Raw genomic sequence first — 12,827 nt, forward strand, 5'->3', positions numbered from 1 at the left:
ACATGGCACTATTTCCACAGCTTCTTAGTTTCTGGATCTTTCAATTTTTTGTATGCAACTGATATGTGAAAATGTATTTCCTCTACAGTATTTTTAGACCAAACAAAAATACTGTTTGGTCTAAAAACAAACAGTATTTTTACCATAAATTTGACTTTAATTATTATTAGTCAGTGGTATAATATTGGGTTGACCAATAAGACATAAAGTTGAAGCTCACATTATTTCACTGAATTTGTGGAATCATTTGCAAAAGCAAACCGCAGGAAACTTTTCATACTTACTTATTGACTTCGAACTTCATTTCTACAATGGCTGAAGACTCTTCATCTTGTTTTTGTCTCATTAAGAAAATACTTCTTTAAAAAAACGGTTTCATGGTATAAAAGCTACGTTTATGTACATTATAATACTAGCATTTATCTAATTTCTCACTGACTTTGCTTATGAGAAACACAAAACGATGGAAACAAGCGTTCACTAGTTTTCTAACAAACCAGACTATGGAACTAGCAGGTCGTCTGTTGGTAGCCGTAATAAGCTGCTCTGTCATAATAGGACCTAGACATACATTTCTAAATGGAAAAAGTACACAAAAGAAAAAGGACAGGTCATCACTTCTACTGGAAGTTTCATGGAAATGAAACAAGCGTAGGAGGCTCCAAGTGCTGTTAGAATAAGGTCATGTCAAATTACTACAAATGAAGAGTGATGCCTTGGAGTTGAGATCACGACTTTCTCCAATTTGATAGAAGTGAACAGTTTTCATACCTTCACTGTGGGGGGAAGCAGCATCTAATGCTGGAGAGCAGGAGCAGACGCGCTTCAAGAGCAGATATCAGCATCAGAAGTGCAATTACAGTTCAAGGGAACAAAGTCAATAGGCAGAGTAAATAAATGCGCAAGTTTCAAAGAACAAACATTGAAGGTGGGCCAAAGGCTGTTGAAAGCAGGCAGTGTAGCAAGGTAAACATGGATTTACGTGGAGATTTTATAAGGAATTTTAAAAGTGTCAGCTATAAATGTATGAGCCACAACATCAGAAAGATGGCCTGTCTGTGTGTCTGCTTGCCTGGGCAACAGATGTTGGTATGTGGTTATTTGTTGTAATTTTGGGAATTATGTGAGATGAAACACATGATGTATGATAGGTGTTTGGGAAACCCTCCACACATGCAAGAATTGGGGATGAACGTTTTCGCCCTCCAGGTCAAAAGGCAATACTTTCTTGGGGCGTGCTGTGGTGGCGCAGGGGGTTAGCATACCCCACGTTTGGAGGCCTTAGTCCTCAACGCGGACGTCGCGGGTTCGACTCCTGGTCCCGGCGACCTTTGCCGCATGTCCTCCCCCCTCTTTCCCATCTGCCTACTGTCGCAAAAAATATGAGCCACTAGCGCCGCAAAAACTCTTCAGAGAAAAAAACAGAAAAAAAAGTAAAAAGGCAATACTTTCTTGTATATTTTTGTCAAAACAAACCCATTTTATTTGGTCACTAATCATTTAGATTTGTGTTGTAGTAAAAAAAAAAAAGGCAAAATAAATAATAAACAACCCTGAAATTGTATGCTATACAATTCATTCTGGAAATACATCCTCTAATAAAAAGTCTGGTTCTAGATTCAAGTTTCGATCTATCCATCTATCCATCCAGTCATCGTATGAGAGGCGAGGTCGCCAGTCCATCTCAGAGTTTGTTACTTTATATCTGCAACTATAAGGTTCTTTAATATTCAAGATGATACATTTTACACAAGGGGAAATAAATGTTAAGCTCCATCATTAAGCCGTCGTATATAAATGAAGCAAACATCTTGATGTTTATTGTGAACCATAAAAATGTCGTTGCTGCATGAGGTGGAATAATTTTCTGCGGAAAGTGGCCTTATCCTTTCATGTATAAATCTAAGCAAATCCAAGGACCCACTTAACCACACTAATCCTAGCACTCAAATATTTAGATAGTAGAATGCATTTTCAAACATGTTCTGACAAGGCTAAGAAAATAAGCTTGTAAAAAGAAAAGACAGAAAATCATGCTGATTATTTGGTTTTTCCCTCTAAAGATAGCCTCTTTTCTCCAGCCTCATTTATAGGTAATAAATGTTGATGTTATATCTGAGAGCCTCTGCATCCTTTGTCACAAAACAATTTCCATGTGAAGAAGCCACAGTCAGGTTTGCTGCAGCGTACATAGCAATATACTTTCATTTTAATGCCTCTTTAAAATGCAGCTTCATAACAGTTCCACACTGTTTAAGGCGACCTCAAATGATAGATTACTCCCTTTGTGTAGTTATTGTGGATGGCATAAAAGCCAACAACAACCAGAGCCATCTAGCTGATAACACGCTGAACTTAACGCTCAAACAAAAACACACACCCCCATCCCTGAACCGGAGTCCATTTGCGTTCATGTTCATTTGCGTTCATGTTTTCTTTCTACCTGAGCGATTGACAAACACAGCCGTGCCGTATTTCTCCCTGCCTGGCTCCCGGCTGCGTTCGTTCGCCATGTTTACCTGCCGTCGGCCGACTCGGGACGCGCATTACAGCTTGAAACCATTAGAAGAGAAAGCCGTGGGGGAGTGAGGCCATGATAAGACGGTCTTATCAGCGAAAGCCTCGGGAGTGCACAGAGCACACATCACAACCTGCGTCGCTTCCAAGAACCAGAGCAGATGCTCGGCCGCATTCCTCCTCATTAGCCTCTCCCTGGATCTCCTCCAATTCCATTAACCATCCAGTAAAATCCGCCTTTTGTTTTGGGTAATACGCAGTACCATCTTTTTTTACATTTTTTTGGAAAGACTGAAGATGTCGGAGCACTTGTATCCTTAAGTGACTCCCTTCTGCATGTGCGTCTCGGGTTGAACAGGTTTATCCAAAAGCGGTTGCATCACAATGAGGGCCAAGATCCAAGCAGCGCTGCTGTCACAGAGACTTCAGCCGAGGTGGAAGCCAAGATCCCACTCCTGAGGGATAAAACTTCACACTCGTTTAAAAAAAGCGTGCTGGAGAAAGCTTTCACGGGTCACGCCAGACAAATACAGTCCCGATGAATCGGGGAACGCAAGCTGTTTATGAAAACATGCCTCCTCTTGGATTAGTGGAGAAAATGTTTGTAAGTGCAATGTGGCGTATGACAGCCTCTGGCCTCCTAAATAGTCCGTGTGTTGCTTCAGTCAGCTTGAGGTAGACTCTCTGATATCTTTAATCATTATTGCAATGATGAAAACAAATAGTTTACATGACATTTAGGCTTAAAATATCAATAGTCAATAAAAAAAAATTATATATATATATATATATATATATATATATATATATATATGTACAGTATATCTTAAGTGCTGCCAGAAACTGACTTTGGCTCAAAAATGACCGAAGGGGTTTTATCCTTGCAAGCGCGTGGGCAAATGCAGACTGGCTTGGAAGGAACACATCCTCAATTTTATACTTTATTAAAAGTGAATCACAGTTGGACTAGTCCAAGAATACTGACAGAGAATCAAAAAGAAAAAGAAATGGAAAGTTACTCTTAAGTATATCCAGGACAAACCCAGCAACTGCCAAAAAAAGTCTGCTAAAGTTAATTTGTGCCTTCATTAATGAAACAAAAATGTTCACTTTTAACATTCATATAGCCTGGACGCTTGCCATCCGACGCAGTTCTGTTCAATTCTCGTCTACCTTCAGTGCTCCATTTGGGATTTCTCCCATTGAGCTTGACTTGTCCAGTTGAATTTCAACTGGGCAAACAGAAGAACATATAAATGTTCTTCTGTTCTGAATTTTGGCAATGGCAAAGGAAGGGAACGAAGCCATTTGGTTCGTGTGGGCTACGCTTCCACATTAAAGTTATCAATTAGAGAAATTAAAAGTTGGAGCAAGAGGAATGTTTAAGACTTTTTATTGCTGGCAAAGACACAGTGGCCTAACTTCCCCCAGAGTTGTTTACAGTGTACATAATTTCCGTTAAGATACAAAGTTACACACGCTACAACCAAATCGTAATGGTTGGCTAAAATCTGATCCAGTTGTTTAAAACGTTAACAGAGTCCAGGCCTTCAATAAGCACATGTTTCTCAATAGCGTAGGATGCAGACTCTTTGTATGAAGTGTAGAGCAAGGTGCTGGTTTTTTACCAGGTGCTGTAGTTTTAACTGCACAAGAAGAAGCCTACACAGCAGATTCTAAAAATCACAGGTAATTTCATGAAAAAACACCTGTAAGATGCCATTTATATGGCACAAACGCACCACTGTTATAAAAGTCAAAGAAATTTTACATACATGTTGCAGTAACAACCTGATAATAATCAAACATTACCTAAACTTAGGATATAACATATAGCTTCTGCCTCCGATTCACTCACCTCAGTGTGTCAAATGCTTGGAGTGGCTCCAACTCGGAGCCACCTGACCTGCTTTTTGATCTCCAATGCCAATAACTATGTTACCGCTTGGTGACACTCAACGCACAGGGAAGGGAGTACTGAACTTTAATCCCAAGATTGTCAAGACATTAGGTATTGAAAGAGAAGTGTTGATTTTGGAGTAAAAAAATCAATACTTTTTACTGTGTAAAAAACCAAATATGGACATACTGTACAAAAGAGGGGCTCCATTGAAAACAACAGAAATGCTTCACAAACAAGACCGGACTTAATGTTTCTCAAAATATCTTCTTGTTAAAAAAAACTTTCACATGAATCTGTGCTCCCCTTTGTTATCAAGTGGCAGAGAATGTTGAAGTCCTCCTGTAGATGTTTCTCCCACAATACCACAAGATTATATTTTGGCCACATCAGTGAACCAACAGCAATTTTGTAACAGAGAAGCCTCATATGGACTGAGCACACGCTTGATAAATTCAGACTAGTGGAAATTTTGAAGAAGTCCCAGGTGGAAGAGCTTGTACCCATCAGAACATATGTGTTTGTGTGTGTGTGCGTAGGTGTGTGTGTGCGTAGGTGTGCGTGTGCGGTGTTGTGGGAAGTACCGTCCTCCCGTCAGAGGCAATGAACTGATGACTGTATTATGACTGGCTCCGGCGAGATACTCAGTTTCCTAGCCGGCCAGATCTGGACTCTGAAAAACGAGCATATTAAGGGGAGCTACGGAAAATATTTCTTACTCTAGACAAGTAAAGCAAATGTGCGTTCATGTAAGAATGCGAGGAAATAATGACTCAAATTCTCTCGTGAAAAACTATAAAAGTCATTAAACTGGGGAGAGCAGCCCAGCCGCTCGGTGAGGAATGGAATATCTCATATGTAGGAAGTGCGTCTTTACGCAGCTCCACATGTGGTCCGGCAACGCCTGGACTGGGAGGAAGATGGTTTCCACCTTTTCGTCTCAGCGGCGCATTTGGCAAAACAAAACCAGACACTTTTATTACTTTAAGATTGGCTTCACCGACTACATTTACTAGAACAATCAAAACAGTGGGAGAAAACAAAACATCGTTTTCTGAACTTTCACACCATATACTCTCCATAAAGCACTTTATCAACCAGACGGCTGATTATGCTTGGATGGATGTGGACCTGGTGGTGGTCTGGGGGAAAATGGGGAAAAGGGGAAGAAAAAAAAAAGGGGGAGTTCCTGCATAGTGCATCCTTAACGACCTCCTATTCCAAGACACATCAATCTCCATTTGCTTCATACGTCTGCACATTATAAAAAAAGAAAAAACAGCACTCAGTCTACCGTTCGAGCCAGCTTGCCACACGGCCTCGTCTGAGAGATACACAAGGTAAGTGTGACTCACAGGACATGAACAATTTTAATTGGCTGCCAGGAGCCAGATGTGCGTCTGCAGACCATCCCGCAGTCTCTGCATGCTCCGAATCTGACAGCCGGTTAATAAGGAGCGCAAAAAGGCGAGTTTCAAAGAGACGTGTGCATCCCGGAAGAGCTCAACGCCAGGTGCACAAGCTTTTGAATTAAGTAGTTCACACACTGGCTTTGTTACAGCAGCTTCCAGCCCCAGAATAGCACCTGGATGAAAAAATGTTTGTCAGAGAGAAGCCCACTTTAGTGCAATCCACAGTCCACTATACGTGCTGTGCGTTGTTTGTGAGTATAGACGACATAATGATTTGATGCACAGTGGGTGGAACCCAGTGCTATCAAGAGCCGTGTTTACTTTAGGGCAATTCTACAGTCACGGAATAAAGAAAGCAGAATCTCTTAAATCCTTGAATTTACCCATCAGAACAGAATTAAATCTTCCTCTGAACGGACTGCAACACAAAGTAATATTTATAATCGGTTCGTTGAGTCAAGGCTTTGTGGGACCACAGTGTTTCTCAGTCCCGGTCTTCAGGGATTACATGTTTTAGATGTTTTCCACTTCTACTTGACATGAATAAATAAGTGATTAACAGGATTCTGCAGCCCTTTATGGCATGCAGGAGCTAATGCTGTCATTGGAGTCGTTTGTGTGGAGCAGAGACGGGCTTTCACATCTAAGAAAATTAAATAACTGCACGAGTCTTCGTACAATTGCTAAATCTCAATCAGGTCGGATGGCGACAGCATTTTAAGGAAATAAGTCTTTCAACAGATTCTCAACTGGATTTGGGTCGAGACTTTGACTGGGACGTTCCACCAGATGAATTGGATCGAAATCATTCCACTGTAGCTCTGGCTGCATATTTAATGTCTCTTCTGAACTTTAGTTTTTCCACTGTCACCCACAACATCATTTTGATTTAAACAGAAGATGCTGCGATATATTACTTTTAGAAGATCATCAACATGTCACCCGGCTCTAACCTAAAGGAACCATTCTGTGGAACTCTTCATCGGTCTCTAACTTCTTTGTGGGTGAATTTTGGCCTCCTCTTCTTTACAATATTGTTTTATATAATTGATCTTTGAGTAAACTAGTTTTAAGACAGTTTAAGGGTTTCGTCACTACATGTTGTTCAGGTCGACATCTGAACGAATTGGATTTGGAAGTTGAGACACGGTGATAGTTTGCTTTTGTAAAGCCAATTTGTTGATTTGGTGGATTGACTCTACAATGCCTTTGCCGTATGGGGGTCTCAAAGAATGCAAGGTACTCTTATGTGGTGGCAGTACTATGGCATCACATTCCTGCCAAAACCCCTGAGACTTGACTTAAGCAATCATAATAGTGCATAATTATCAAAACAGCACATATCTTATTCCCATTTATGTCCATAAATACAAGTCAGTGAATGGTAAAACATGCCTGCTCCAACAATCTCGCTGAAAAATTGCGCTCGCTCTTTGTGTTTAGTGGGCATATTTGTCAGATGGGGGCAGTAACTCTTCTAACTGATCTAACTGGCCAGATTTTCATCTCAAATCTGGTGGCAGATAGAAGAAGAATGAAGGAGAAGAGGATGAAGAACAATAAGACCATAAGGAAACGGAAAAAATAAAATAAAACTTTCCTTTTCCTTACCTTCCTATTCTTCTTCATTCCCCACTGCTACCTGGTCTTCTTCTACGCTTTGAACGTTCAACGTTCATCAAGTCCAACTACCTGGATCATAAAGTGCTGCTGCTTTCTGTCTAGAAAAGTAATTCACTCGAGAGACTAAAAAAAAAAAAAAAGACAAAAAAAAACATCTGCAGTTGCTGCTGTTTCTCAAGCATTTGAAGTCCTGCCAGCCCGGATCGTCACCGCAGCGGCCAGTGGTTAGAGCTGTACTGCACAGGGTCACTGAGGACATGAGGGGTCCTGCTTCTCATTTCATCCATTTGTGTCTTATTGCCACTGAGAAGTGGACATTAAGGTTTTTTCTCTTTTTTTTTTTGGTTTGCTTTATGGATTTTAAGAGCGGGATTTTAATTTCTGGGAGATTTGTTTTAGACTGCCATTTTGGTGCAATGAAGTTTTTTCTTGGGCAATTCTTATTTGTTGTCACATTCTAAAAAGAAAAATCTAAAAAGGTCACGAGTTATACGAGTTGTCTGGCTCAACAAGAGGACTGAGAAGGAAAGGTCATTCATTTTACAAAGATGGAAAATAAAGAAGATGGACATTTTTCACATTTGAAGATGCAAGGCAATTTCTTCTTCTTAAAAAATTGTGTGTAAAATATACAGCAGCACAGATGTACCCCATGCAAATGTCCGAGTCCACAGTCTACATTTCTGAAGTGCTTTTTTCAAAGTTACATGAATGATCAGCGATTACTGAAACACTTAAAAGCTGACTGACTACAATAGAGCTTTGCACCAATCTGATGGTTGAATAACCTAAATAACAAACTAAAAATAGCAAAATATCCTTTTTTTTTTTAGCTGTGGACGCTGGCATTTGCATTGGGGATGTCTGTGCTGGTGCACTATGTTTAGTATTTAGCCTTGAATAGTTTTGCTGATAGGCTAACTCGTTTTTGCACAACAATGGTCTTTTCAGGCATCTCATCAGATTGGTTTTTGAAGCAAAAAAAGAGCCTTTAGTGGGCTGACAGAAGAGGCATTGTCGTCCATCGTTGTTTGCAGATGCTATTTGTGCGCCAGATTAACGCACATATCAGAAACAATACAGAGGTTCTGGCTCGGGACTTTTGTATGCGAAAAGAAAAATGCTATTAAATGCGTTAAATATTTATAGAATCATATAATCGAAATTAAGGCATTTAAGTCCCGGTGCTAAATTATACATAAACCTTGGCATGTTCATGCTATAGGAAATACCAAGGGATGCAAATTTCCTGCAGGGGTTAAGAAAGTAACTAAAGAAGACAAGTCCACCTTAACACACTGTTCCTTCATCTCCTTTCATGCATCAAACACATCTGGTTATTTAATTAGTTTTGAATTAAGGCCGATATATCTCAGATGACAAATCTAACGCAATCTATTTTGATCCAGAATATTGTGCGCTCAGCCTCTGACTAACAGAGATAAAAGCTTAGAATAACTGGCTCTATGCATTAGTCCCCATGATAATTACAACTAAACCAAAAATGCTTCTGCCCTTTTAGTGAAATTTGATAAAAGCCTAATCAAAAGGCTGTTTTGATTTTGAGGCAGATGGGAACAAAACTAGGCAAAACAGCCGTTAATGGGGGCACTGAAACAAAAAAGGGGGAAACACAAATGAATGAGTGCAGTTAAATGCAACAGTGCTGACTTTATGAACAGAAGGACACGTCTTTGTGAATTTGAGCTTTGTGTTTGGCAGATGTTTAACAGGCTTTTGGTGCGAAGAAATGAGGAGGAATGGCACCGTTGATATGCTTCAAGTCTGGCATTAGGCCTACGAAGCTCATAAACAAGCTATTCAATTTCATAGCAGTTGTTTTAATGGGACTCCAATAGAAAAAAAAAAAGAGGCTATATTCACTTTGAAACCAATTGTAAGAAGAGCATCAGCGGTGGATCAATGATCACTCTCGGTTTTAAATATTCAGGCACAATCCTGCCCTCGACCATCATTACTGACCATCTCCTTCAGCGACTTCCCTCCTCCTGCACTGCAACTGCAAAATTTTGTTGTTATTCAGCTGTGAAACAATCTAACGCGGTTAGACAAATTGTGATATATTCTACGGTCGTTTAAAAGCAGCAGTCCATATGCACAGAGGAGGGAATATTCATGACCAATTTCCTACAGCGGAGGTCTTGCGGTTAATGTTTCCAAAGCGCTCTTTAAACCATCGCACTCTCCAGTACGGCTCGCCATGATTTAGTACACAAATAGCCGTTAAAATGAGAAAGAATCTCTTTTTATGGCAATTATGTCCAAAATGGTTCGGTATGCAAGTTGGAACAACCATCAAAATGCACAAGCCATTTTTGCCATAATTGTTCACTGTATTTTTATGTCATATTATAAATGTGTCTAAACATGACAGGTAAAACACACAGGCTGTCGAAAAGAAACCTAGTTTCCTCACACAACTGTTGCGCTGGTGACTGCGGGTGCAGCAGCAGTTACCTTGCAAACGGTTTCAGTGTCCCAGGGCAGGATGGTCCTCAGATCGATGACCTCACAGGAAACCCCCAGTTTCTCCTGAGCCATGTTGGCAACCTCCTTCAACACGTGGATCTGAATGAAAGGGAAGACATTAACTGTGGTTTACACTTTGGCCCGAGATACAAGAGTACAGCTTTACAGTAGGGGTGCACCGACTGCAGTTTCCTCACAATCTTTAAGAAATCTGATCTGCCGATTCTATTCTTTCTTTTTTTTTGGTCAGAAAAAAAAGTCGCTCAATATAGCAGAAAAGTTGGTGACTATTGTTAACTGTGCACAAGCAGACCTGACCAGTCAGCCCTCTCTGATGTCACAGGAAAAGGAGACGGTGGCCTCTCGTCTGGCAATGAAGTCATGGGTCAGTTCTCTTATCCACTCAGATCAATGAATTACTTAAAATCAATATTATATCATAGAACCAAGACACAGATCGGCACAAGCTTACTCAAAATTGGTGGTTTTGTTATAAGCTTTAACTAAATATAACAGATATGGCATAAAAAGATAAGAACCCATATGATGTATAAACAATCCTAACAAGCTTTCTTCTTTTTTTCCCCACATTTTAAAGATTTGTGACTGGGGTCAGACTTTGTTTTTGTTTATGGTCTTAAACAGTAATTAAATCCTGCTTTCCTGTGCTTCACCATATTGACCCTGATATCTGCCGTCACCTGAAAATAAATACAGATTTTGATGGAGACCTCCTGCCACCATGCAGGAACATTACATTTGGGATTATCTCTAATTAAAAAAAAAAAAAGGAGGTGATTCCTGGGGAGCTGCAGGTCTTTTATAAAAATGAAGTCTCTCAGGTAAAAAGAAAGGCAACAATAGAAGACAGAACCTACAGCATTAAAACCTCGTGATCCAAGAGAAGCCTGGATGCTTTGTGGTGAACCCGATCTAAGGCCGCCGGCTGAGAAACCTCGCTGTGCCAACGGGGATTTGTGATGGATTTATAATTAATCCACTGCGAGCCTCTCTTTGAAGCATTAAATGTCATTTAGTGGAGATAGAACACGAAAACATGACCGAAAATGTTCAGGTGACACACTTCGAGAGGTGTCGCTGGCCACGTCACGTACCTGTGTCCCCCAGGCAACCAGCGTGAGATCACTTCCTTCCTGTAGGACCTCAGCTTGCGAGAGAGGGATGGTGTAGGAATCGACTGGAACCTGCTCCACTGGGGAGACACACACAAACACACACATTCAAACTTTATATGCAAGCTCACGTGCAGAAGACAATATGGCTGTGGCTCAAAGCACCCATTCATCATTCCACTATGTAAACCAGTGATTTTTATGCACAATACTTTGAACCCCAAACCAACAGTATCCCTAAATAATAGATCGGTTGACAAAGTGGTGAAATACAAAACCATCAAACACAATAAAAAAAAAATAATTTAAAAAAAGTCTTCCTCTTCAGCATTTTGTGTGGATGGTTTCAGATGAATCTAGAAGATTTTTTTTTTCCAAGAATCTCTTTTCCCAGAGACGACTGTGAGCTTTTATGAGCACAATCGAATACATGATCCAATCAGATGGGCTTCCAGCTTCGGGCCTAGAAATGATTAACCTTCCCCCCCACAACACATTAATGGGATGAGGTAAAGAAAAGGAGAGCCACAGAAAAACAGAGTATCGGTCCAAAAGGGAAAGCCTCGCGGTCAGTCTGTCTTTGAACTAAACCCAACACGGAGTGCATGTGAGTGGATGGTTTAAATCAAACTAAATCTCTTGGAGACCTTAAAGAATAGGGGGAACAAATGTCTTTCCTAAAGGTTCGCTGTTAAAAAACCCCATTGTTAATGGATCTTAAAATTAAGCACATTGACATCATCATCTTGGCCCCAAAGCTTGGAGATAAAAGAAAATCTGTTTGGTGGGTTTTTAATGATTTGAATCAGAGAGCCAAATAAATTAATTATACTCTACAGAGGGAATAGATATGAGACCTTTGTGGAAACTTTGCTACATTATGCTTTGAAACCATTTGCTAAGTGGTGTGACAGAAAAGAAATAGGTAATCCCAAAGACCTGTTAAAATATAAAGAATTCCAATGTGAGGGCCACAAAAATAGAATTTCAATATAGTTATGTGTGTAAATATAGATTTACTAGTCAAAATCAGATTTTATTTGTGTAGGGCCAAATTATATCAATGTGAAAAGATGCTAACTGTTATTTAATCTTAAGAAGTGCAAATTGAATGCAGAGAGAGCTCTAATGTTTTAATAGTTTAATACATTCTGCCACAAGTGGTGGCCCTTTCTGGATCTTGATGTGGCCTGAAATAAAATATGAGTTTGACACTGTTGGTCTATAGAAGGAAGTTCACTGTTTAAGAAAACCAGAGAAAAACATCTGGTCTGGCATTTGCTTTGAGAAACAGAGAAAACATGAAGCCAGTCTGACACACATAAAAAGCTCTGCATAAATGAAAATAAAAAAGAAAAACAACAAAAAAAAACTAATACACTTGATGTATACGTCAAATGTGGCGGGAGGAGCTGGGTGGGGGGCGTCTATTTTCCAATGCATCTTGGGATGTTTCCGGCTGGATTACTAAATGTAATAACTATTATCTTAATGACAACTTACAACCTCGTTCTGGGGAACTCAGAAGTGCTTAAGTGTGACAGACCGTTTATGATGAACACATAAGGTTTTCTTCTACATCCACAGTCCTCAGGACTAAAGGAGAAACAACATTGCCATTCCATGTGCAATCTATATTAAATTAAAGTAAATATTTTTAGAGGAAAAATGTGAAAATGTCTATTACACATTTTGACCAGAGGTGCAAAGTCATGTTTTCCCCTCAACTCCTACAAAACAACACTAATTACG

The 12,827-nt window shown here is 40.0% G+C and overlaps 1 protein-coding gene across 2 annotated transcripts in view; it reads right to left on the reverse strand.

The window, feature by feature from the left end:
• The window catches only part of bckdhb (branched chain keto acid dehydrogenase E1 subunit beta), a 53,915-nt gene that overhangs the window by 24,186 nt on the left and 16,902 nt on the right, over nucleotides 1-12,827 (reverse strand). Inside the window, exons 7-9 of one of the 2 annotated variants that reach the window (XM_028018145.1) lie at nucleotides 11,058-11,155; nucleotides 9,931-10,041; nucleotides 5,418-5,420 (exon numbers count right to left, since the gene is read on the reverse strand). In XM_028018145.1, coding sequence (XP_027873946.1) covers nucleotides 5,418-5,420; nucleotides 9,931-10,041; nucleotides 11,058-11,155 — 212 coding nt within the window. The remainder of the gene's footprint in view (nucleotides 1-5,417; nucleotides 5,421-9,930; nucleotides 10,042-11,057; nucleotides 11,156-12,827) is intronic. The other variant, XM_028018144.1, reaches the window with a different exon arrangement.

This window comes from Xiphophorus couchianus, chromosome 5, assembly GCF_001444195.1.
Source record: "Xiphophorus couchianus chromosome 5, X_couchianus-1.0, whole genome shotgun sequence".
Taxonomy (NCBI): Eukaryota; Metazoa; Chordata; class Actinopteri; order Cyprinodontiformes; family Poeciliidae; genus Xiphophorus; species Xiphophorus couchianus.